This window comes from Rhinichthys klamathensis, unplaced genomic scaffold (assembly GCF_029890125.1).
Source record: "Rhinichthys klamathensis goyatoka isolate OS25496 unplaced genomic scaffold, OSU_Roscu_1.1 h1tg000338l_1, whole genome shotgun sequence".
In the NCBI taxonomy this organism is placed as follows: Eukaryota; Metazoa; Chordata; class Actinopteri; order Cypriniformes; family Leuciscidae; genus Rhinichthys; species Rhinichthys klamathensis.
Genome location: NW_026606852.1, coordinates 2,073,942 through 2,100,597, shown reverse-complemented (window position 1 = coordinate 2,100,597; position 26,656 = coordinate 2,073,942). Strand labels below are relative to the sequence as shown.

General features: G+C 38.2%; 1 protein-coding gene across 1 annotated transcript; it reads right to left on the bottom strand.

The window, feature by feature from the left end:
• Positions 1 to 26,656, bottom strand: LOC130106375 (metal transporter CNNM1). The gene is made up of 10 exons (XM_056272460.1): positions 25,132 to 26,656; positions 12,871 to 13,014; positions 10,865 to 11,005; positions 10,425 to 10,594; positions 10,147 to 10,246; positions 8,137 to 8,282; positions 6,810 to 7,038; positions 3,848 to 3,952; positions 2,671 to 2,781; positions 1 to 755 (listed from the first exon to the last, which is right to left on the bottom strand). The coding sequence occupies exons 1-10, from the start codon at positions 26,573 to 26,575 to the stop codon at positions 676 to 678; spliced, it is 2,670 nt and encodes an 889-aa protein (XP_056128435.1). The 5' UTR covers positions 26,576 to 26,656; the 3' UTR covers positions 1 to 675.

Genomic DNA, 26,656 nt, shown 5'->3' with positions numbered 1-26,656 from the left:
AAAAAAATCTGACAGCACTTATACCTAATATAGGTATTTTTCCCTATGTCCACCATTTAGCTATTCAACAGAATATGAAATAAATGGGTCTGATCTGTCTCAAAGTGCTTTGATAATAATAAATTCATCTTAATTGATTTCCAGGCACAGCCTGACAAATACTTCTGACATAATATGATATAAAATCACACAATAAACACTTTGTTTCAAGAGAATTCTACTGACAGATGACCACGTTTAGAGACGTACTAAAGGTTCTGCCGTGTCATTGGTCAGATGGTTGGCTTCATGTATCCAGGCTTGTGCTTGCTGGCTTTGCCCGGGTCAGAGGTCAGACTGTCATAACCACAGTGACTGGAGATGACATCATCATAAACCGGCATCAAAACTGTAGTATATCAATGGTTATGTAGCATTTCGTCAATTTAAAAAAGCATGTCTTGCTGCATGTTGAAAGTTTCAGGTTTGTTGAAACAGCCATTGAGCGTCGTCCAGTTTCAATGCTGAAGACGAGGCTTTATGATGCTACATCCTGTTGTGGTGGTCTGTGTACACCGGGTTGTGCTTTCTCTCTCTCTCTCTCTCTCTCAAGATCCAGAGGAAGGCTGGAGAGGATTTCACATTTGTCGGAGAAGCAGGAGAGTGCGAGAGAGAAGCAAACCCATAAAATGAATGCTAGGTCTTCACCTGAGAATGTTCAGGATTGTCCTCCAAAGGTTTATCTCCATCACGAGACTTCTTTCTTTTTTTGTTGCCTGGAGAGTAGAAAGGGAAATGTAAAATGCCTAGTTTTGAACTGACATGAAAATCTTAAATGAAAAGCTGGCAGTCGATGGATAATTTTGCGTTTTCCGCGTACAGGCGATAACATTGTCGAAGTCATTCCCGTTCAACACAGGTCCGCAAAGACGATGACAAATACTGTATTATGTATTCCAGGCCAGTAGTTGGCATTGCCACTTTGTAAAAAAACACTACGCGCCTATAGACTTTTTTTTTGTTTTTTTTACGCGCCTATAGACTGAGCACGTAATACACATGCGCATGACATCACGGTTTTCACGAAAATTCACATTTTTGTAGTTTACACTGAGATGATAACGGTATCGGTTTCAAAAACTTGCACTTTGAAGCTCGTTAAAAGTTTGCGCTTTCAAGCTCCCAAAACGCTGTTGTTGTGTAAATTAACGGCCAAAACACATAAAAAGTTTTCCGTTTTTAGTTGAAAAAAGGTGTTGTGTAAACGGCCTTTAATAACCAGGAGAGTGAGGTTTGATTTATTGACAGTTTGATAAACTCATGTTTGAAATAAAACAAACATGAACATTACATATTATGTATTTAATTAATAAAGATAAAATATTTGATTATTATATATAGTTTTTGACCTGAATATCTTAAATGAAAAGTTGTCAGTTGTTAAATAATTTTGTAATTTTGGTCATATATGACTGATTGATCGAGACAGTGATTTAGCAAATAGGACATGGAGCTCTATTCCAAATTGAATTAGGAATGCCTTCGATTTGAAACAAGATGCAGAATTTGAATTTGAGTACTTCAGAAATATCTTACTCATAATAATTTCCAGGGGTGCGAATAGTGGCAATGTGTATTAGAGAAAAACATTTATTCAAAATGTGATTTCCCCCCACTTTCAATTGTTTTACTTCAATGTAATGTTAGATTTTTGAATTAAAGATCAAAAGGATAAATCAATATTTATTTTCACAGCTTTCTTTGCTCATATTTACCAAGGGGGCCAATAGATCTGACCAATATATATTTTTTCTTCAATATATTAAAAAAGTAGAGCATGGCACCATTAAAATCAAGGTTATATGTTTGATTCCCAGGGTCTTTTAAATAAAATGTCATTTGATTTGGATAAAAGTGTCTGCCAAATACATAAATGTAAGTAGGAAACATCATTGAAATTGATGATGAAAGTGGTAACACTTTTAAATAAGGTCCATTAGTTAACATTAGTTATCTGTATTAGTTAACATGAACTACATGTATACAGCATTTATTAATCTTTGTTAATGTTAATTCCAACATTTACTAATACTTTATTCAAATCTTGTTAACATTAGTTAATGCACTGTGAAATAACAATGAACAGCTGTATTTTTATTAACTAACATTAACAAATATTAACAAATACAGTAACAAATGGATTTCTCATGGTTAGTTCATGTTAGTTAATACATTAACTATTGTTAACTAATGACCCTTATTGTAAAGTGTTGCCATGAAAGACTTGTCGGCTAGTCAAGAAGTTTTGCTGAAGCACCAGCCTCCCACACAATCTTTTTTTTAACAGCAGGGATGATTCTTGATAAAAAAAAAAATAAAAAATAAAAAATGTTCCAGGAGCAACAAAGGCTTCTGGCCCAGAAATATGCCCTACTTGCGCAAATAACATTGTTCTGAGTGACTTGTCTTTTTTTATTAATCAGATATGTGGGCTGCAGTTTGTCTGGCTATAGTTGCTAGGAAACAGATGGAGTTTGAAAATACAGGTGTGTGTGTGTGTGTGTGTGTTCAGCTCTAAACTCAGGTGTCGTGTCATTACGGGGCGGATTTCCCAAATATAGACACATTTTGCAGCAGAGTAGGGACGGTTGTGTGTTTGATTCAGTCAAGTGATTGGCAGCTGATACACACTCAGTTTCCGGAGCAGTTTTTTCCCCAGGTTCTCATCCGAGCCTCCCAGAGAGTAAGAGCTGATGAGCTGGGATGTAGACAGGTCCGTCTCCACGGGTACGGCCGATGCATCTGAAATAGATCGGACACACTATGACAGCAGGCCATGATCACATGACAAACTGAGCTGGCGAGTGATAGTGACTGTTCTCTGATTCATTGATTCCTGATTCAGTAAGTCCTGTTAACCTCCAGTCATAACAAGCAGAGCTGAAACGGACAGTTCTGTAGCCTGATGTCAGCATTCCTCTGCAGGTCATATAAACAGAGACTAGAGCGTATGCATTTCCTCTCCCTGCAGTCTGTCAAGCATCCCTCTCGCTGTCAAACAGCTACTCCAATGTTTGAAAGTTTGGGTGCATTTACTCAGAGAGCAGACCACCACCCTTCTTAAAAGAACCCTAAAAATGAATATTGAGTCATTATTTACAAACCCAGTCTCAAGTCATTTTCTAACCTGTATACGGTTAAACGCAAGCAAGCAAAAGTATTATAACAGTAGTCCATACAACCGTACATGATTAAAAACTATAGTCAAAATTCCCCTGAAATCATATAGTATTGCAACGCTCATCCCAAAGCGTAATATATTGACTCTTTTGACAAAGCGTCTATATCCAACGCACATGGCACCCTTTAGCGTCAATATAACACGCTTCGGTTTTGGGTAGGTTTAGGTCTGGGGTAGTGTTAGGGTTAGACCACTAGGAGGCGCCATATATCTGCGTCTCATATGACGCTAAAGGGTGCCATGTGCGTTGAATATAGACGCTTTGTCAAAAGAGTCAATATATTACGCTTTGGGATGAGAACGGGCTGAGTATTGTTTGTGAAACATGAAAAAAAACACGGATTATTCTTCAAAAATTCTCTCATTTTTTGTGTCTATGGACAGCATACGGGTTAGAAATATATTTAAAGAAATAAATAGTGACATTTTGGGTGAACTATTTGTTTAGAATTTGAAAATGATTTATGAAATAATGACAATGATTTATGTTCACCTGACCAGCAGTTTGTTCCAAATGCAACTTTTGATTTCATTTTTTAGTACCTTTTATGAGGTAATGAGGTAATCACTGGTGCATAATAATATTGTCATGGTTTTGCTTCAGAACTCATCCTTCTATTCACTCACCAGTTCCTTCTTTTCTCTCCACACGATTCTCTCTTATATATGGGATGTCATCCATACGGAGGAACACAGAGTCACTGGGGCTCTTCTGTCCATCTGACTTACTTCCTACAGAGGGAGACAGAGAGACACAGTCAGCTGATCACACAGCAAAAAAAAAAAAACAAGACATCAGTTTGTAGTACTATGTCCTACAAATGTATGAGTAAAAAAAAGTATGAACAATCAAAGTTTTTAAGTCAATTTTAGGAACTGTCTTTTCACATGAAAATGAAATGGTTTGGCAAACAATTTTCTGCCCTTTGTTGACTGGAATAGCATAGGTTACTATTTCTGCAACATATGCAATGTTATGCAGTTAGCTAGTATGCAATTCTGAGTTGAGCCACATATATTGAAACGGGAAGTTTCAAATTGTTTGCTGATAATGATCTACGACTACTTTTGTATTATTCGATTAGTGGCATGTGGTATTTATAATTCTGACTGAGGAGATATTTTCATTATAGAAAGCATTTATTGGACAAAAATATATATTCATCAATTTTTTTGGTCAATTTTTTGATCCAGAGAAAGACATTTTAAATGCATATAGGCCCATATATGTATATTTGGTCAAGTTTGTTTTGACAGTTTTTATGAATACACGACCTCTCGGACAACCTCAAGCCTTCAAGCTTGGACGAAAAGCCAAACAATTTTGATTTCATTAGGATTTGAAGTAAAACTGCAATGAATTTCGGCTGTGATGGTGGAACAACGTTGTGAAGTTTGCTATCAGTACTACATGCACAGTACATTAAATATTTACAGTAGCCTTTGATATAAAAGCAAACATTGATGTGATCTTGTTTAACAGCGTAATTTGATTACCCTGCATTTGATCCTGTGTACACTTTAAGACAGATTCCATTTATTAGTGGAAACTGAACTTTGTCTCTGTTTTGACATTATAAATGATTTCTAGCTTAAGAATCGGAGTTAAAATTTGTCACACAAAGTCTGATTAGTTTTACTGCTAAGAGGATTAGAGTCCGGCCTCGGCCATCTGTCTTGTTTTGCGCTTGGAAGCTGTAAGAAACGTCTTAATTCTATTACATGTATCATCATCAACATGCATTATCTGCATCCTCGGTTTCCACAAAGATTAAAGTGTTATGCTTTTTCAAATATTAATATGTGTAATATAGCTGTTTGTGAGCGTCTACATTGCCTCGCCCTCAAACACAGTTGTTGTAGCTGAGACTGTCGACATTTTCAGTGCTGCAAATCCACTTTGCATGCACTTCAAAAGGGTGAGGACTCGTGCTGGAATTGATACGGAAAAACCAACAGCATCTTTCCTGTTTATATCACTGTGTATCAAGTGCTGAGGAAAATCCGGAGCTGAAATTCAGATGTGGTAATAGGCATTTTGTTTCCCTCATGCATTGTAAGCAGTAGACCAATCACAACAGACTGGGCTGAACATCTGGCCAATCAGAGCAGAGTAAACTCGCAGAAAGGAGGGGTTTAGAGAGACTGAATCTTCAAACGAACCGTTTCAGACTCGTTGAGAAATTAGGTGATGTGCAATGCATATTATGAGAAAACGTAAGTGTTTTTTGACCTTGAATGCATATTGTAGGGGACCTCCAAAAATTAAATTAAGAACCTTTAAAGGGGTCATATAATGCCATTTTTGTACAAGCTAATATCATTCTTTAGGGTCTAAATTAAAAGTTTGTAATATACTTTAATTAAAAATTCTCATTAGTATTGTAAGAAAACACTTATTTTACCTGGTCAAAAACAGCTCTGTTTTCAGCACGCCGTTTCAGTGCATATGACTTTAAATGATCATGAGCTTTGCTGACTCCGCCCCTCTGTTCTATGCGTACACGTTTGTAACACAATACCATAACGTGTTGTTCATTATAAACGTGGGATTATGAATTATATGGAGAACGTCGTACATAGAAAACATGCAGTAATGTACCCTGAGTGTAAACCTTAGACTCATTCATCGTGAAGCGATTTGCAAAGATATAAATATTAATATAAAGTTTAATAAAACGTAACACTCACTTCAGTTCTTCTAGAGGTTCAGCAGGAACACGAATATCTGGTACCGATTCTTTATTCAGGAGCAGCTGCTTAGCAAAACCAGCTTTATACTGACCCTCGTTTATAAAGCAGTCTGCTGAGAAATGATTCGCGCAAACATGAAAGCATTGATTGACGTTGCTCGTGGGGAATATTCCCTTCGAAAACAAACTCAGCCACTGCGTCTTCAGCGGTTAGGATTTAGGAACATTAAAATGACTGTGTTCGTTATTACACGCAAGAACAGAACACCACAATCGCTTAGACGCCATTCTGCTCATAGACAGTGCTCCAGCATATCAACAATGACCGCGCCGGTCCGCGCAGACTATGATTGACAGCTCTCACGAGCGAGGGCGGGTCTGTGTTGAAACGCGCCTATCAATCAACAATCGCGGGAGGGGCGTCCGACCGTGTGACGTCACACGGTCGAACGGCTCGATTTGAGGCAGGGGAAAACATATAAGGAGATTAAAACAAAACCACTGGATGGATTTTTATCATTATATGATGGTTGTGTACAGGCACTGCCAACACACATTTCAGTACAATCAACTTGAAAAAGTGCATGTACCATTATATGACCCCTTTAAAAGAGCACAATATGGGCAATTGATGGTTATGATTAAATTTGACTATATTCAAAATGTATAAAACAACTTTCTCAGTGTTCCTCAAACAGCCAACTTCATAAAAGATCAGAGCCTTTATAGATGAGCTCATATAGTCTGTCATATAAAGCTTTCGCTGACTGTCATCTAGCTCCAGAGTAAAAATATATTTCAGCGTCAAATTGTTTTAATATTTATTTGCTGCCTGACAAACAACTAAACAGACCTGAGAAAGTGGGACTCTATAAAGGAAAAGCGAATGCACTCACGGACTATGCGGTTTCTCTCATTGAGGGTGGTGGTGCTGTCTGGCCGTCTGTGCTGGTGGAATCGGGTCAGACAGGGCCGCGGTTCAGTCAGAGGAAGGGCGATGCTGTTGGAACGTGTCTCTGGGATTGTCATTCTCTCCCCAGAAGCTCGACTGTCTGCATCGGGTGTTTGCGGAGAGATGTCCATGCGTGTAGCTGTCAGGGCGTTCTGATAATGGTTACGAGTGATCTGGAAAGAATGACAGAAACTATTGAGACGATTTTTCAATACATATCTCATAATACTAGGTTTCTATCGTAGTATTAGAATATTTACATAAGCATTATTTATTATTATTAAAAAGTATTTGGGGTTTTTTTGGAGCAAAGAGAACACTGAAAATAAAAGTTTGATGCAAGTCCTTGGTTCATTCTCAACAAAGAAAGCTGGGTCTGGGTCATATTGCGCCTCAAAAGAAATTATATTTTGAATAAAAAAAATAAAATAAAAAATATTCCCATTATTGCAATTTCATCTAATATACCAATACAGTAAAAACCGTACTATTGTGAAATATTACAAATTTAGAAAACTGTTTTCTATTGTAATATATTTTAAAATGTGATGACAAAGCAGAATTTTCAGCATCATTACTCAAGTCTTCAGTGTCACATGATCCTTCAGAAATCATTCTAATAATATTAATATTAGGCTAATATGAATAATGGTTCTTATTATTATCAATGTTGAAAAAAGTTTTAGCTGCTTAATATTTTTGTGGAAAATGTTTCATTTTTCAGTATTGTTCGATTAAATAAATGACAGCATTTATTTGAAATAGAAATATTTTGTAACACTATAAATGTATTTAGACACTTTGTATCAATTTAATGCGTCCTTGCTGAATAAAAGTATTAATTCATAACGTCATTTATATTATTTAAATGGAAAGTACAATTGTACATTATGATCATATTTTGTACTGAATTTAATGCTAGTAAAATTTGCATTCTTGCACTCTCAGAGTCTCAGCTGCCTTCTAAAAATCAGCATCATTCGAAATGTTCTGAACATCATAGAAAGTCAGTGGAGAAAATCCCCATCCCGTGGATACACGTTTGTGACGGTATGAAACAGGGGCTGTTCTAAACCACATTTTTGAGACTGTCTTTGGTTCACTGCAGTTTTAAGGAGAAAATACTCAGCAATGGTGTTGATTGATGAATTTGAACATGGTTTGTCTTGAAGCACGGTTAAAAACACCACATAGACATATATAAACAACAATAAAACCTTGATTTTTCACCACAGGGGTTCTTTAAATTCTCTCAGCATAATCAAATGTACCTTAATGATCTGTAGGTCTGTGAGCTGCCGAACTGAATAGTCTGGTAAATACGGTCCTGCACTGATGCTCAGTTGACCCAGGCTGCCTCCGTGGATCGTGGTATCCGAATGATTGAGACCGCTGCTCCGCGATGGTGACCTGTGGACTGCATCACAGAGATTCACTTGATTATTCCTTAAATTATTGCCACAGATATTTAGACACTCCTTTCCTCAGCATATCGAGCGTCTACAATTACACAGAATTTAGACTGTACAGTATACTGTATATGTATTGTATATTTTTGTACACTTAGCTGTGGTGGAATCATTCAAAAGTAATAGCTTGACTTATTGATACTATTATAGACATTATTTTAATGCATTTTTCAAAGGTAATATTCGTTTTTAGAGGTTTTTCGATGAACCAAACTGTTGTTTTGTAATGAATTAAACACTTTTGAGTGAAATATATATGTATATTAATATGCTATTTTTAATTTGTTTATGCATAAAACAATTAAAACACTCAGCTTAAGACAAAATACACTCCTAGTAAAGATACATTCACTTGAAAGAAGTCTTATACCTGTTTGAACACTAAAATGAGTTGAATCTTGTATAGCAGAGTTAAAGCAATGTAAAAACGTTATCATAAGTTATTAATCATATAATTTTTTACAGTGTAAACAGTACTGCTTGTTTAAGGATTTTTAGACAATTTAACTTAAAATTTGGAGTGTGGACTTGGACTTGAAAATTTGGACTTTCAGTGTTGAAAAAAATGGAAAAACTTTTTAGTGTTGACAGATTGTGAGGCAATAAAACCACCACACACAGGATCTCTTTGGCTTCATTTTAGATGCCCATTTAAATGTCATATCTCATTAGCAAAGAATGAGGTCCTGGACGGAGTGTGTTGGAATGTGTGTTTGCATCTGCGGTGTGGCTTTGTGTGTCTACATCAACTGAGAGAGATGCAGAGATAAACCTCACCAGAGAGACAGACTTTGACACAGACACTTAGTTTAACTTAGATTTAACGCACATTTGTTCTGAATTAATCTCTTCGACAAGGGCTAAAGGCTCCATCCTTGGAGTTATTTTTGCATTTTCGTGACGCTAAGCTTATGAGATTTCCATCCTTATATAATAACGTGCCAATTTTTGCCTGAGTGGGCAGACGAGAGTTTCTCTCCCGCTGTAATTACCCGACTTTACTCTCCAAAGATTTACATAGCCACTATTTAGATTTTCTGCTTTAATTATCTCTGGAGAGCGTTGCTAGAGGGGTCACGTATGCTCCGCGCGCTCAACGCATATCACAGTTTTTAATTGCTCATTAATATTTTAAATGCAGGAAAATCTTCAAGATATTCTGGAAACTCAAGTTGATTTATCAAATGAGACTCATGATGTTCAGTTCCAGTGATGAATTCTGATAGTGCTCCTATTATGCTTTTTCAGATATTACCTTTCATGTCGTGTGTAAGATAGTGTTTTGTGAATGTAAAAGGGCTGCAAAGTTTAAAAGATCAAACTGCACGATAAATGCCTCCCACAAGAAAGAACCGATTCTGAACTGCCTGAAATGAGTAAGTCCAGCATTACTTCCTGCTCAAACCTAACGAATTTGCATAATGCCAGCCTAAGTTCCTCATTGGCTGTCAACAAACAATGACGCCATCATTACTGTTTGTATCACTGTGTATAAAAGTGCTGAGGAAGCATCCGGAGCTGAAATTCAGAAATGGCAATTGCCGCTTTGTTTCCAATGCGCGCTGTAAGCAGTAGACCAATCACAACAGACTGGGCCATCTGACCAATCAGAGCAAAGTAAGCCTTCAGAAAGGAGGGGTTTAAAAAGACCAATCCTTTATCGAGCCGTTTCAGACACCTTGAGAAAATAGGTGATGCTGCATTGTATATTAGGAGAATATTCAAGTGTTTTTTGACCTTGTATGGTTGTAAACATGTTATAGAAGACCTTAAAAATAGCATAATAAGCGCATTTTATATCAGTAAACAAACCTGAGGGTAGGATGGCCATGATAGCAGGTAAGCTGTAGTATGTGAACGGCCCATTTTCAAACTTTAGTCCCTCTTTACCGATCTCTACCTCGACTCGACCCTGCAGCCAGAGAGAGACGAATCACACATGTATACTGCTGAAATCAAGTTCGCATTCATGAAAACTGAGCATAGTAGCACTTTTACTCCAGTTACAGTGGGGTCCAATATTGAAAATGCTTATGTATTTCAATATAAAAGTCATTTCGGGGTGTATTTCAAAGCTCGTAGTGCTGCACCTGCAATATTAGGATGAAATAATCCACAGGCTTGTTGCGCAGGAAGAGGAAGTGCTTTGGCGATCGCTTGTTTTTCTCATCAAACTTGAGTTCCTGCAAAACGCTCGGGTGCTTGATCAGTCGCAGAAGGATCTTTTCTGAGAGATGCGTTGGCTTAAAGGGCTCTAATTCTACCAACAGGAAGGGAGCAGAGAGAATCATTGACAGTGCAACACAGCATTGTGATCTTTCACCATTTATTGATGATTTTCAATGCTGCGCCAAATGAGTATTGTCAAATAATTGTGTGCACATACTTTTGGCCATGCATTGTATGTGCTTTAAACTTAAAACAACATTTTAAATTTCATAAAACTTGAAATCCTATTAAACTTAAATTGATCATTAGCAAAGTTGACACACACTTGACTCTCTCTCCCACATCTGGGAATTGAGATTACCTGTGGCTAGAAAGCGATGTGTCGCGAGCAGAAGCTGTGGTGAAACTTTGACCTTCATTTCACTCTCTGAGAGTTTAAATATGGAGAAATCTTGCTGTTTCCTCTCATGGTGAGACACTCTCCTCTTCGAACGGTTATCAGCTGCCAAGACACAACAGCAATGGGTTATGTAGGCTTAACCGCAAACCAAGAAGCAGTAAACGAGAGCATTGAGAATATGTTTAAGATGTATAGACAGTAAAGGGTTCAAAGAAAACTGTTCAATTGTTCTCCAGGTAATTTATACAATATTTAACTCCATATAATTGAATTAAATATAATGGACATTTTCAGGCCATTTTTGTATCGAGCCTTTTTCAGCACAAAATGAGGCAAGTGAATTTTTTTTATTTATTTATTGATCTATTCAATTTACAGGAAATGTTGTGCCAAAAAGGCTCAGATACACTTGTTTGGAATTAAAATGCTCAACCATTTTGTCAGGATTAAGGATTCAGTCCTATTATTTTGTACAGAAGTTTTATTGCAAAATTGTTGATTAGGAGAAGTGACTGAGCTGGTGATGATTGTGGAATGCGTACAGGTGGTGGACCAGACAGGATTCTGGGAGATGTAGTGCTGAAGGTGACAGGGCTGGTGATTTAGGATTGTGACAAATGTATAATCTGTTATAATGCACATAATTAACTATTTAATGGCAGGTTCCCATTGTGACAACCTACCTCACTTTCTGGCTATTGGGATACTTTGTCACAAAAGGTCAAGATGGTATTAATAACTATAACTTATGGGCATTAACTGTAAAAATGTTCAAAAGTCATTTAGTCATTTAGCAGACGCATTACAAATGAGGAATACAGCAAGCGAGTCATTATGAAGAGCCAAACAACGCAATAAGTGCTCAAAATACAAGGTTTGGACATTGCTTTGAGTAGCATAAGCTAGGATTAAAGGAAAAAGAAAGGATAGAATTTTTTTTATGAGGTCAAGTGCTCACAGAAAAGATGAGTTTTCAGCTGTCTTTTGAATGTTGTCAGGAATTCTGCATTCGGGATGAAGGTGGTGATCATTCCACCAGCAAGGAACTGTGAATGAAAATGTTCTGGAGAATGATTTTGTGCCTCTCTGTGATGGTACAACGAGCTATAATAGTCAAGACTTACCTTTCCAAGCTAGCTTAAGAAATATTCACAGTAAAACATGTAAGAACCAATGCTGAGAACCAACGCATTACAAGTAACGTGAGTTATTGTAATCAGATTACTTTTTAAGTAACTAGTAAAGTAACGCATTACTTTTAAATTGAAAAAAATATATATGTTAGTTACTTTTTCAAATAAATAACACACATTGCTATGGTTTCCTATTTATTGACCGACAGCTCTTCTGTCACCATGTTGTGGGAAATCATGAGTAAGTGCAGACACGTTGTGGGCGCTGGATCATCGAAGGATCATTTCAATTATGGTGTGAAGGGGACTTGTATACATTAGCCAAAAATAGCCTAGCCCAGCCCAAGTGAAAAAAAAAGTAATGCCAAAGTAATGTAACGCTGCATTACTTTCTATCAAAAGTAACTAAGTAACTCAATTACTTACTTCTTACTTAGGGAGTAACACAATAGTATAACGCATTCCTTTTAAAAGTAACTTTCCCCAACACGGTAACCCCCCTATTTTTAGCACTGTTAATATAATTAAAAGCAATCTGTTGATTGCAGAGGACATTTGCCAGAAGACAAGTAACACAGAGTTATGGAATCCAATAAGTGTGGTAATTATTTGTAACAGGGTCGCAGTATGCATGAGGAAGCAAGTTTTCACTCAGGCAAATGCTCTGTAATGGCTGTTTAGAGAAATATATTCTTCTTTCAATTCACCATTTTTGTATCTTTTAGATGTCTGAATGTTCATCTGGAGTTTTAATAATGATGGAAAGATGAGGCCAAGGATTTGCATGAGTGCGCTGGAGAAAATTTAAAGAACAGACATATCAAAAACACCTACTGTAAAGGTCGGTTTCGTCCACAATCTCAGATTTGATGATTTCCTCGATGACGTCTTCCAGAGTGACGATGCCCATGACTTCGTAGAAAGGATCTCCTTCTCCTTCATTATTGACCCTCTGGACGATAGCCAAATGAGATTTCCCTTTACAGTGCCAGAGAAAGACATAGGAGCATCATGGCAGGTTATGCAAGTGGCATTTCATTTTATGCAGATGATCCCCATCCTCATTTAAAACACACTAAAGCTAATTTCACAAAATTGCAGTGCTATTAAATCAATCCAATAAAAAACGCTTTTATTATGCAAAGTGTGCAAAATCAATAGTCACATAACTTTAGTAAATGAAGCCCTGTCCATTTTGTACGTATATGTGTGGTTTCAGGTGCGTCTTTTGTATAGTTGTTGCAGGGGCTGAACTTTGTCGCATGCCATAAAGAGTGCTTGATATGAAGGTTCATGACAGTTCCGAAGATCCAGACCTGACCTTATGTAAACAGCGTTGAAGGATTATGCAATGGGGTTTGGGAATCCCTGCGGCTATGACGATAAAGCTGACCAAGCTAAAAACCTGGAATCTGCAATTTGCTATTTTAAGCTGCTCAGGCATTATTGGGCTTTCATTAGTTCATACTCCCCAATTTCATTAAATAATTATGATCTATGTTTCATATTGGGAAGAATCACGTTTCCTGTGTTAATATATACATTGCCATTAAAACAAAAATCATTTTTATTCAGCAAGAATTCATTCAAGTCACAGTAAATACATTTATAATGTTTTCAAAAGACTTCTATTTTTAACTAAATGCTGTTCTTTTTAACTTAATCAAGGCACTCTGAAAAAAAGTATCATGGCTTCTACAAAAATATCAAGCAGAACACTTGTTTTCAATATTGATAATAGTAAGAAATGTTTCTTGCAGCATACGAATGATTTCTGAAGGATCATGTGACACTGAAGACTTTATACTTTATACAGTAATAATACTTTATACAGTAAAGATACTGAAATTCAACTTTGCCATCACAGGAATAAATTACATTTTAAAATATATTGAAATAAAAAACATTTTTATTATCAAAATATTAGCTATTGTTTTTACTGTATTGATCCAATTTAACAGAATTTACTTGTTCTGTACTTCCACAACATTGTGATTGCCAATAGATGACTTCATTTGAATGAAATACCATTTTAACAATGGCTATTCAATGTTTAGCAGATCCGTCTGAAGAGTCCCAACATTAAAAACTATAGCTAAAAACTTTCAGCAGATTGATTTATCAATCTCATGTAATGCAAGGCATCTTTGCAAAGAGGCTGTTATTGAAATATGTAACTGTTAAATCTATATTGGCACCAACAGCAAACCAGCAGAATTGTTTCTGCAGCAAAGTGCATTATTTCATTTCACATGCAAAGTGGGCTTTTACATTAGAATCTTAAAGGAACAGCAGCAGCACAAATAAAATAAAAAAGTCACAAAAAGCTAAATTATGTTTTCATCACATACACAATGTTCCTTATATTGTTCATTGAATTAGATAGATGGACATGTTTGACCGTTGCGATCGTGTCTTTTGCAGCGTCTTGCGCATGAAAATGAGGCACTCGAGTTCAAATAAGTTCAACTTTTAAAAGACGCGCCTGGAGACCTTGCGCTTTTTCCCCATTCCACTGAAAAAGCAAAGCAAAAACGCTTTCTGTGTGAACCAGCCTTAATAAGCCGAAATGGCCAAATAAGTATTTCCATCATAGACCTTACGCAAATACAGATGTACCTTGATTCCAGGTAAGATAGGCTAATCATCTCATGTGAAACTTAATAATAAACAAGATACCACACATATGAGACAGGATACCACATTGAGCAGAAAACGGAAAAAACAATAAGCATATCTAGCCTACAAATAGACAAATTATCAACACATGTCTGGTAAACAAAAATAAACAAAATGTCTGGTCTGATATTTACTATGATTATATGATATTAACCCTCTGGGGTTGTTCGGCCCAAAAGGACCCGAATCAAATAAAAAAATGTTACAAATCACAGCTTCTTCGGAATGGTCCGAAATTTGGTGACTTTGTTGGTATTTGGTATATCAACACCCAAAAAAATTGGGGACATGATCTGAATAGTCTAAGTGGTTGTAAAAAAAATAGTCAAACTAAGGACCTTCGGGTTCAAATGGACCCCCATAGGAAATGAATGTGAAATTGTCAAAAATATGTAAACACAGATTATTCAATATGAAAACACAGACTATTCAAATAGAATAGTGTATTTGAATAGTCTAAGTGGTTGTAAAAAAAAAAAAAAAAAAATACTCACACTTAGGACCTTCGGGTCCAAATGACCCGCATTACATTGGAAATGAATGGGAAATTGTCAAAAATATGAAAACAGTTTTTTTGTGCATACAATATACAAATCAGCCAGAATGCAGAAATAAATTACTCAACGGTGAAGGGGTGAATCTCTAAAACATCAAGAGTGCAAAACAGACACACACACACACACACACACACACACACACACTCACACACACTGTATTATATATTTATAATAATCTGTATTATAAAGTAAAACTGGCACTTCAAATTACCATTTAAACCAACCAAACAAACAAAAAACAAGACAAAAATAGTCTTTGAGAATCTGTTATTATATTTTAAAAATCAACAACCTGAAAAAAAATTGGTATATATTTGCAAAAATCACTAGAATCCCCAAGCCTTTCTACAGAGAGCTGTAAATCCACTAGTGGTAAAAATGTGCTATTGCGTGATAAAAATGCTCAGTGTGTCCACCAGATGGCATCTATATTTTTTCAAAAATTGCTTTCATGAGGCCTAGGCTTCACTCTAAAATGTAATACAGCTTTGATTAAAAAAAAAATAATAATAATAATAATAATAAAAAAATTCTATTATGTTCAATGGGAAAAAATGGGTCATAATTATTGCATAAATATTAATTATAAATCATAAAATATCTCAAAACACCAAAAAAAAAACAAAAAAAAAAAAACAAAAAAAAAAACAAGTAAAAAAAAAAAGATTATGATTTTTTTTTTTTTAAATATGAATCCTGCCCTTTGGGTCCATTTGGACCCGAACACCCCAAGTGTGACTGTTAAACGAACAACAGACATTAAGCATAAATGTATCGGTATAGAATAATATTTTAAAATATCAATCATAGAAATATCAATCATTTTTTTTTCTTATACGCCATATGTTTAACAAGATTTCATCTTTAATGAGTATGAATTAATCATTTTTACTTTTATACTTTTAAATTGCATTTGTTTGGTTCTTTGTTAATTCACAAACAGTTATTTAATTTTTATTATAAAGAGGTTTGCACAAAAGTTAACTGGAAATTGTAAACATTCAACTTTGCTGGGATTAAAGGACCTTACCCTGGAAGTGTTTTGTTAACTAATATAAATATAAATGTGTTCACAAAATAAAATAAAAACTAAACTAAACCTAAAACTAACAAAACCATTAATGAAACTAACTAAAACCAAACTGAAATGTAAAGGAAATTTGGAAATATTCAAATAAAAACTATGCAAACCTATAATAACCTTGATTTCAGACGAAGAGGATTAAATGATATAATCCTCAACCTTTTGATAGAGAGAACGTAAAGTCTCTCTCTCTCTCTCTCTCTCTCTCTCTCTCTCTCTCTCTCTCTCTCTCTCACTGTGGTCTCCATGGTAGCGGTGCACACGGAGTGAAAGTGAAGAATTCTGCAGGAGTCAGGTGGAGAGCAAGGGCAATGCAGCACTCGGCACCATATACTCCTCAAAGCTGATGTGCAGGGAACCGCATTACATCACTACGCTATTATATAACACACACGCGGACCCCACACGGATGTCCCTGCGATTCCCTCAGCTGTTGTGCCAGCAAATGAACTCATTAAAGCTGGCACTATACTCTACTCATGTGATGCGTGGCAGAGCAGTATGGTGACAAACGCTAAATAAAGCACAGTGTGTAGCTGAAAATAGAAAAACACAGGAGAACTGATGAAGGAAATGCCTGTTTTCTAAGAACTGCAAGTAAATGAATGATTTATGTTAAGTGATATGGAGATAGAGATGTGTATGTATGAACACTGACGAGCCAAAACTTTATGACCACTCATAGGTGAAGCAAATGTTGTTGATTGTCTCCTAACAAGGCCACGTGTCAAGGTCTAGGTAGATTGAACAATCATTTCTTGTAGAAAACATGTTGGATGCAGGAGAAATGGGCAGGAGTAAAGATCTGAACGACTTTGACAAGGGCCAAATTGTTATGGCAAGCCGACTGGGTCAGAGTATCTCTGAAATGACAAGGCTTGTGGGTTGCTTCAATGTCAGTAAATGTAAAGTCTGATTATTCGTTCAGAATACAGTAAGAAATAAGAACTATCAATCCAGTGATGTCAACGATTTTTGGGGACCGAGCACTAAAAGATACAAGCACCTATTATATTTGTTAGATTATTAATTTATGTTTTCTGCAATGGGGTCTATGGCAACACCTATAATTCTCTAGCACCACCAATAGCTCAAAGTTTCACATATTTTCTCAACTTGTGAACGAAAGAGATACTAAATTCTTCCATTTCATTCCTTGGAGTTGTTTCAGTTTCTGCACAACTAGATATTTCGCCACTTTGATTTTTTTTTTTCTCTTCCTAAATAGTTTGCCCAATTTTCACCAAACCAGATCCTTAAAGCCTCAGCAACCTGAGCAGTAAATGTTTTTGGTTTTCAGCACCACTCTCTGCTTAAAGGTGAACTATGCGGGTTTTTTACCTCAACCGAACAGCTTCGGAGTCATTGAATGGTTTTATTACTCTTTTCGGGTTGAATGGTGGTCGTTTCGCACCCCCCTATCGCATGTGAGCGGAAAAATCACACTTGCAACTTTGAGCCGGCGGGCCGCCGGCCGCAGCATCAGGAAGTGTCGCGTGATATCAGGTCTCGCGATGTAACGAATTGCTTTAAGGCAAAAAACAGATCTGATAAAATTCTGATAAAATAAGCATCAAAGAGAAATAACCCGGCGCCGTATACATGTGGTGTTCGAGGCGCACATACAATACAGACTGCCGACAGTTAAACAGGGCGCACGCAGCTCTTAAAGGGGCCATACCTTATTTCCACTCGTTACAGCGTCCATCCTACTGAACAGTACCGGTGTACAGGCGGAGGGGATCCGGCCGTGAGTGCGAGCCATCTCTGCGTGAGTGCTATTCACGACAGTACAAGTACTCCACAGTGACTCTAGGGGTCGCTGTTTGACAAAAACGGAATTCCTGCTTTAAATCCCAATGGAATTGTTAGCAAAATGTCAAACCGAAGTGATTCTGCAGCTTATAATTGTCATATCCATTATCATGCCAAACACCCCTAGAGTTGTCATAACAGAAATGTGTTTCATGGGCTTTTTGTCTTTATAGAACAGACCAGCATAGTTAGAATAGGAAACAATAGAGAGAGGATTGTGGAGGCTGACAACCAAGTGCTGATCAATCAGATCATGTGATTTTTTGTGTCTAAATTACGCTGTGTCTACATTAATCCATATACATTTCAAGGTGGCGTTTTCGTTTCGAAACGCTCTCGGTCCACACTAGCATTTTCAATTTTTTTTCAAAAGTTTCTGAAGAGTGTACAAAATAGGCTAATCTATTTTATCAACTGTGTTAAAGTGAACAGCGCATAACAGGCATAATACCGGTATAAACATGAATATATATCAGTACAATATGCTTCACATGACTAAACTTGCGTCATCGGTTTCAAAAGCCTCAGTTTTCACAGTCCACACTACAACGCGAAAACTGCGTTTTCAAATGTATGAAAGCTTCATTTTCATTCATAAAAACGCCATCTCATTATGGGCAGAAGGCCAAAACAGAGTGAAAAAGATGCGTTTTCAAACGAAGATGTATTAGTCTGTGCAAGGCCTTAATCACATAGTTTACATGGTGCCTATGTTTGAACATTTTTAATATTGTTTGATGTTTGAGTCAAAAACAATTTCATTTCAATTTTTGTTCCAGAGAATAAATAATGACATGAAGGGGAAATGTTTCTTTAAGAATCTTTTATTTGGCAAATTACCCATGTGTGTTTTAAACTGAGCATTTGTCACGTGCTGAAAAGACTCATGGCTTTACTATTTTGAAAGAACAGCTACATTTTGACAGTTTTACCACTTCAGTAACAGTCTCCAGAAAAAGGTCATTATATTCAACTTCACCTTTACCTGCTGTTCAGCATCTGCCTTATTTCACGGAATGGAGAGGGAAAGGTTTAGCCTGCATATTTCATTATCCCTGCTGTAATATGTTCACTGGAGGCAGAGGCTTCAAAGCGTGTCAGGCTGGGTGCTCACAGTGTGAGGAAGCAGATCCTCGTCTCTCTCGCTCTGCTCTGTTTGTCTGTACGGTCCCAAGCTGAGACACTGATTGGACCAAAAGGTCACAACTGCAGCTAATCTGCCCTGATGCTTCTGTACAGACAAGCACTCAGAGGAACTTTCATTTAAAGGGATAGTTCACCCAAAAAATGACTATTTGATTTACTCATCTTTGTGTCTCTCCAAACCCCGCTTGTAATGTCTTTACAAAGCCAAAATGGTCTTGGACTGGCAAATGTTTGGTCATTTTTGAAGCTCATTGCTCATTTGCTCATCTTATTTAGACAGCCAGAGTGAAGTATCATAATGTAAAAAAAAAAAAAAAAAAGGAAATCCAAGACTGTGTATTTGAAATGACATGAGGGTGAGTAATAGAGTGCAAATAGCCCGCCGTGTTGGCAGAGGCTATTTACTGTACAACAACCGCCATTGTCTGATTGAGCCAGCAGAATTACAAAAGAAATCCCGTTGATAACAGGATCAGTGGTGTAGAGAGTAAAGCGGGTGGCGTTAGCTTTTGATCCGCCTTTTTCCCATTGCATGTCAGCTCTGAGGCAAAAAAATATTCAAAAAGTGGAAATAAAGTGCCTATTGGGAATTGAATAGAGCGTTAGGAGTAGATATTAGGGAGGCCTTTAGGGAGAATGTCCCAATAAGGCAGCATCCATTTATGATATTAATAAATATAATCATATACACTGAATATGTTATTATTGCATTCAATTTTATAATATACTACAATTACACTGAGGTGCAAAATACTATCTGACACTATTTGCACTAGCCGCTGCCTTTTTTGTTATATCATTTAAAGGGCCCCTATTAGGCTATTTTAAAGTTTCCTCATGTTGTTTTGGAGTCTCCTACAACAGGTTAATATGCATCTAAGGTCAAAAAACAGTTTAATTTCCTTATAATATACATTTGCACATCACCACATTCAATGATTCTCAAACGACTCGTCAGATGAATCAATCTCTCTAAATCCCTCCTTTCCGTGAGCAACTCTACTCTGATTGGCCAGACATTTTCTCAGTCTGTTGTGATTGGCTTACCGCATACAGCGCGCGTGCGTCCGTCGAAAACCAAAACGCCCATTGCCATAACAACGTTAGCTCTGCTTGTCCTGAGGCTTCCAACACCGTAAATTAAGGGTGTATTCACACCTGCCTTGTTTGGTTCGATTGAATCGAACTCTAGTTCGTTTCCCCCCTTGGTGCGGACCTTTTAGGCAGGTGTGAATACAGCAATCAAACTCAGGTGCGGACCAAACAACCGAACCGAGACCCAGCTGAAGAGGTGGTCTCGGTACGGTTCCAAACGAACTCTGGTACGGTTCGTTTACGGTGTGAACATAAACCGACCCAATTGCAAGAAAGCACTGCGCCTTTGAGTTAACAGGCTTCCGTAGTCGGAGTTGCGTTATGGGTAAGTGATCTGTTGTAGCCTACTACATTACATCTGTTGCGCGTCTTTCTGCGCGTCGTGTGTGCATCATTGGAATGGAATGAATGAATGAGTGTGTGCATCAGGACATTCACATACAGAGCGTTCTCTTTAGTCTAATCGCGCATAGATGCAAAAAAAACAAACATTTGCAGTTCATATAATGTAACGATAGTTACAATACAAGGATGATGCTGCATTAATTTACGTTAAGCCTTTTTTGCACTTCCTGATTTCCCTACTTGAGAATCCTTGTCCAATGAATGGACGACCTTAGCACACGTGTGGTTTTGTTTACAAATTTTGGTTCACTTGCAAAAAGAGCAGTGTGAAAGCAAACCGTACCAAAAAAAAAAAAAAAAATATTTGGTCCGGACCAAAGTAAGTGAACTTTCGGACTTTCCTGGTGTGAATACACCCTAAGTAACGAACAATGACGTCGATTTTACCATATCAATGCGAGCGCGAGTCCGATGATGAAACATTGGAAGAACTATTCATTCAACCCGAACCTCCATCGCAAAAGGACATGCGATGATCATTTATTTACCGAGTATTTTTCTAATATATTGCGGTGAACACGTGGAAACATCAATAACAGTGCGTGTGTGCAATGTATACATTAGCCGAGCTCTATAGTGAATGACTGATGTAACATAAACGTTGGTAAAACAAATATTTCCTCAAAGTAACGTTAGTGAGAACGACAGACAATCTGCATTAATAGACACAGTTATAGGTTATAGTGGCCCACAGCTGATCAGCAGAAGTATTTCAGTAAGACAGTGATAACATGAGTTAGCCAGTTAGCAGGAGACCTACACAATATCAAACTCAAAACTACGTTTTTTAAACACCATCTTTCAAGAGCAAGCGGTTTGCGAATCCTGCATTGAACTCCGAGATTTGAGAAGAAGTCGTCAGTAAAATAAAGGGAACACAGCAAAAGTTTAGGATTATACTCCTGTGATTATCGTGGTAAAGATGAATTTTAACCACTGATTATTCACATGCTCGTCCTTGGGCAGTGAAAAAAAACTGGCTTTACCTTCACATTGTAGAGCACAGCTTCTTCTCGACATGATGCTGTTCAGTATCTCGCAGTCCTCGTTTGAGGTTCAAGTTTTCCCTGGTGTCTGCGCGCGCAATATGCTAATGTTTCGTCTTGACGTCACAACGAAACGGCTTATGACTTGTTTGAAAAACAATTCATTTAATTGACTCGGAGTCGACTCTTACTTTAGAAAGACTATAACTTTATATACGGTGCACTTTCAGATGTAAAACTTTGCAGGATGTTTGACACTACATGAAAGGTCATTTTCAAAAATCCATGATAGGGGCCCTTTAACAAAATCTTACAGAAAAGCAAAGAACACAGTCAATTCATTCTGTCATAATCTTTGCCAAATATTTGCTATATTAAAACTGAAAATAAAAAGCATGTACAATAGTTTGCATGTCGGGACGTTTGCAGCAGGGATGGACAGTAATTCATTCATTATTAATCTGTCTGTGGCAGTAGTCTTAAAGGGACATCATTCATACTAGTACCTTAAAGGGTTAAATAAATAGAAGCTCAATCGAACCTGCTTGATGTATGAGAAAAAAACTCATTGGTTCTTCTGAAGCTCAAATGTGATGCGTAACACGAGAATGAACCTCATTGGTTCTCGCACGTCAAGCGAACATGTTTGAACTTCTGTTTACCACAACTGATGAGTGTCTTGATGAATGTTTATATGTGAATAAAATTTTAATTTCAATCTGTTTACCATATAAAGCGACTGAGTCTCTTCAGAAAATTTTGACTACGCTCAATTCATATGGATTCGTTTTACAATCTCTTTCTGAACTTTTTGAGGCGTCAAAGTGGTAGTTGTGTAGCTGTCAATGGAGGGACAGAAAGCTCTCAGATTTCATCAAAAAGATCTTCAATTGTCTTTGAAAATGAACGAAAGTCTTACGGGTTTGGAACGACATGAGGGCGAGTAATTAAAGGATTAGTTCACTTTAAAAAAAACTTTTGCTGATAATTTACTCACCCCCATGTCATCCAAGATGTCCATGTCTTTCTTTCTTCAGTCGAAAAGAAATTAAGGTTTTTGATGAAAACATTCCAGGATTTTTCTCCATATAATGCACTTTGCTGGGCACCAAACGGTTCAAGGTCCAAAAGACAGTTTCAGTGCAAACTGCTCAAAGGGCTTTAAACGATTCCAGACGATGAATAATGGTCTTATCAAGCGGAACGATCGGTCATTTAAAAAATAAATAACAAAGTTTAAGTTTAATAATGTCAAATGCTCGCCTTGCTCTGTTCTGTGATGCACGTTCGTGACTCTCCTGTTCGAACTCGTTCATCAAAATGAACAAATCTTTTTTCGAGTCATTTGGTTCATTTAACGAACGAAATGAATGAATTGACTCGGAAAAAGATTCGTTCATTTTGATGAACGAGTTCGAACAGGAGAGTCACACAGAACAGAGCAAGGCGAGCATTTGAGCTTATAAAACTTAAACTTTGTCATTTCTTTTTTAAATGAGCGATCGTTTCGCTTGATAAGACCCTTGTTCATCGTCTGGTGTCGTTTAAAGCCATTTGAACAGTTTGCAGTTTGCACTGAAACGGTCTTTTGGACCTTGAACCGTTTGGTGCCCAGCAAAGTGCAACGGTTCAAGAGAGAAATCCTGGAGAAAAATCCTGGAATGTTTTCATCAAAAACCTTAATTTCTTTTCGACTGAAGAAAGAAAGACATGGACATCTTGGATGACATGGGGGTGAGTAAATTATCAGCAAAAGTTTTTTTAAAAGTGAACTAATCCTTTAATGACAGAATTTTCATTTTTGGGTGAACTATTCCTTTAAGAGTATTACAATGCACCTTTTAGTGGTAAAAAAGGTAAGTTGTCCTTTTAAAAGGTATACTGCCCCAGGGACATGCTGTTGCACCCCTAAAGATACAATCTGACAGTGAACAACATCAACATCACTAATACTCCATATCCTTTACAGTTCCTAGGACTGTTTATTTGAATGGAGCGATTACTGAAAAATGAGAGCAATCCACTAGACGAACTTTGACCTCAGTGCTAAATTGAACGAATTCCCTCAGACAGTTCTGCTGTGGGGTAGACAATAAATTGAAGTCTTGCTCAAAGATTAAACTCAATCCAGGGTTAAAGTGCAGTGCGGTGTCAGTCTGTGATAAAAAAAAAAAAATCCTATTTTTGGTCTGGGACTTTGCTTAAACTGCCCTGGATTTTCTACAGCGGTTATGGAACTGACACTGCTGATGATCCCTTTACTATTTTACTGCTTGCGAACATTTGTGCCCTGCGGATATGGCAAATCTGGTGAATCTTGTACCCACTGAGAGCAGTAAATCTGACAGGTTACTGCATTATGCTGAATTAAGGCATTCTGCACCCTGCTGCCGCTCTGTAGCATTGACTCCGTGCCTTCGTAGAAAACACCATCAATCTCAATAAGACATCATTACGTAATTGCCACTGTGATGCAGTAAAGGCCAAACTATGATTTCATACCAGGCGTCAGAACGCATCACATCACTGTCTAGGATTTGTGCAAGGCAGGATCAAGAGAAAACTGTATGCATCCCTGCATTCCACAAATGTCAGTGCTTATTGGCATTAGTCATTTATGCAGTATTAGAAAAAGAAAAGTGTGTCAAAACATGCTTGTCTCCACGCAAACAATCCCTGCTGTCGTGGCGAACTGTGATGACAGAATTAAAGTAGTTGCCATAGGAACAAATTCAATTTATTCAAGTCCAGCCTCTAGCCATGCAGATGTCAGCTGAAGTTATAACGATGAGGCTGATGCTAAATCCTTAATGTGCAATGCATGTCAAAATAAAATAATGTAAAATATTATATATATATATATTTATTTATATTTATATAGACCACATAGCCAGAGGGCAATGACAAATGGAAGGGCAATGCATCACATTTAACCAGCATATTTTCATCTATAATTTCATGAAGTACAGTATGTTCTCCCATGCACTGCCATTGTAATATATTCTTAAAGGGACAGTTCATCATATACTCCTGAACTCATTGTTTTGCAACCCTGCATATCTGAAATGTATGCATATCTATGTGTGTGAGTGTGTGTGTTGTTTTTTGTTCCTACAATAAAAGTTAATGGGCTCCAATGTTGTTTAAAATATATTTTTGATCAACAGAAGAAAGAAATATATAAAGGTTTGGAATGAATGGAGGGTGAGTAAATGATGGGTTTTCATTTTTGTGTGAACTATCCGTTTAAGAAATCACACTGACTTCTCTGTATCACTTGTTCGAACTTCACATAGCCTAACTAGAGTATAGGTGACAAACATCTTACCTTTCTTGAACTGTTCCAGCATTGCATCCAGTTTGGTGTCATTAAAGACACAGTGCAGCGGGTGCTTGTAGAACTGGGTGATGGTTTTTAACGGGGTGCAGTCATCGGGATCAACAAAGGCCAGATCTTTAACAAACATAATATCAACAATATTAGACCTTTCGTTCTCAAACACTGGAATGCGAGTGTATCCACTCTGCATCACGTCTGACATGGTGTAGAAGTCCAGAATGGCATCCGAGGCCAGCATGAAGCAGTCGTTGAGAGGGGTCAGCACATCTTCCACCGTTTTGCTCCGGAGTTCCAGAGCTCCCTGGATGATGTTCAGCTCCTCTTTCACCAGGTCATGATACGGGTCGGTAACTCTCAGCATAGCCAGTAACTTCTCCCGGGTGTAGAAGTTGCTGATTTCCTGGTGCAGCATATTGTCTAGGAGTTTGCTGATGGGATATGTGATGGGGAAAGTCAGCAGCATCAGCATCTTGGTCAGCCACACGGTCTTAGACGCGATAGCCAACCCGTGCCTGGACGCAACCGAGTGCGGAAAGATCTCTCCGATGAAGAAGATGAGAAAAGTGCACGCTGCAGTGGAGACGGGCGTCCCTCCGAGGATCTGGCACATCCAGACCACCAGGAAAGTGTTGGTAAACACGTTGCACAGCACTAAGGTGCACAGGACGTAGTTGCCGTGTTTGCGCACCGACTCGATCTTGTGCGCGTACTTTTGCTCCATGTCCGTGCCGCTGTTCTGCAGCACTCTGAGCTCCACCGGGTCCAGCGCGAGCATGCTGATCACCAGCCCGCTGAAGAGCGCGGACAGCGCGAGCAACAGCACCGACAGACCCGCCTGAAGCCACCCGTCCGCATGCGGCAGCCGCTCCACCACCGCCAGCCAGAAGTCGCGCGTCCGGTAATGCACCCACTTGATCCCGTCAAAGGCGCAGATTGAGTAATACTTGATTTTCTCTCCTCTCCGGAGGTCTTTGGCGAGCAGCTCCACCAGGATGGAGTTTTGACTAGAGGCTGACTTGAAAGAGCCGAGAAGCTCTATATCCGAGCTCCTCGCGCTTTCCTCCACGCACAAGTTGCGTTTGGGATGCACCTGCCCCTCTCTGCCCGGCTCCGGTTCCTCTATGAAGGCGATCCACGGCGCGGCTCTTCCACCGGAGCTGCTGGCGGTCCGGTTGAGCCTCTGCGGTGATGCTGCATAGTACACGCGTAACATGAACCGCGTCCCTTCGGTGGCCTTCAGCAGCCCGTCCTGCACGGACAGATCTCCCCCCGTGGCCTCCGGTCTGAAGCCCAGCAGCCCGTGGCTCGGTGTGGGGAGAGCCGAGGCGATCAGCAGGAGCAGGGGAAGAAGGCATGGTCCAAGGATGCGGTGCGGGAGGAGAGCATCCGCAGCATCCGCAGCCATGATGCTGAGTGGGTTGTAGAAGGACATTGGCGAGCTGGATCACGTGGCGAAGACACACACCCACGGGCACACATATCGACTCTGTTTGCCGAGTCAGTGTTAACAGCT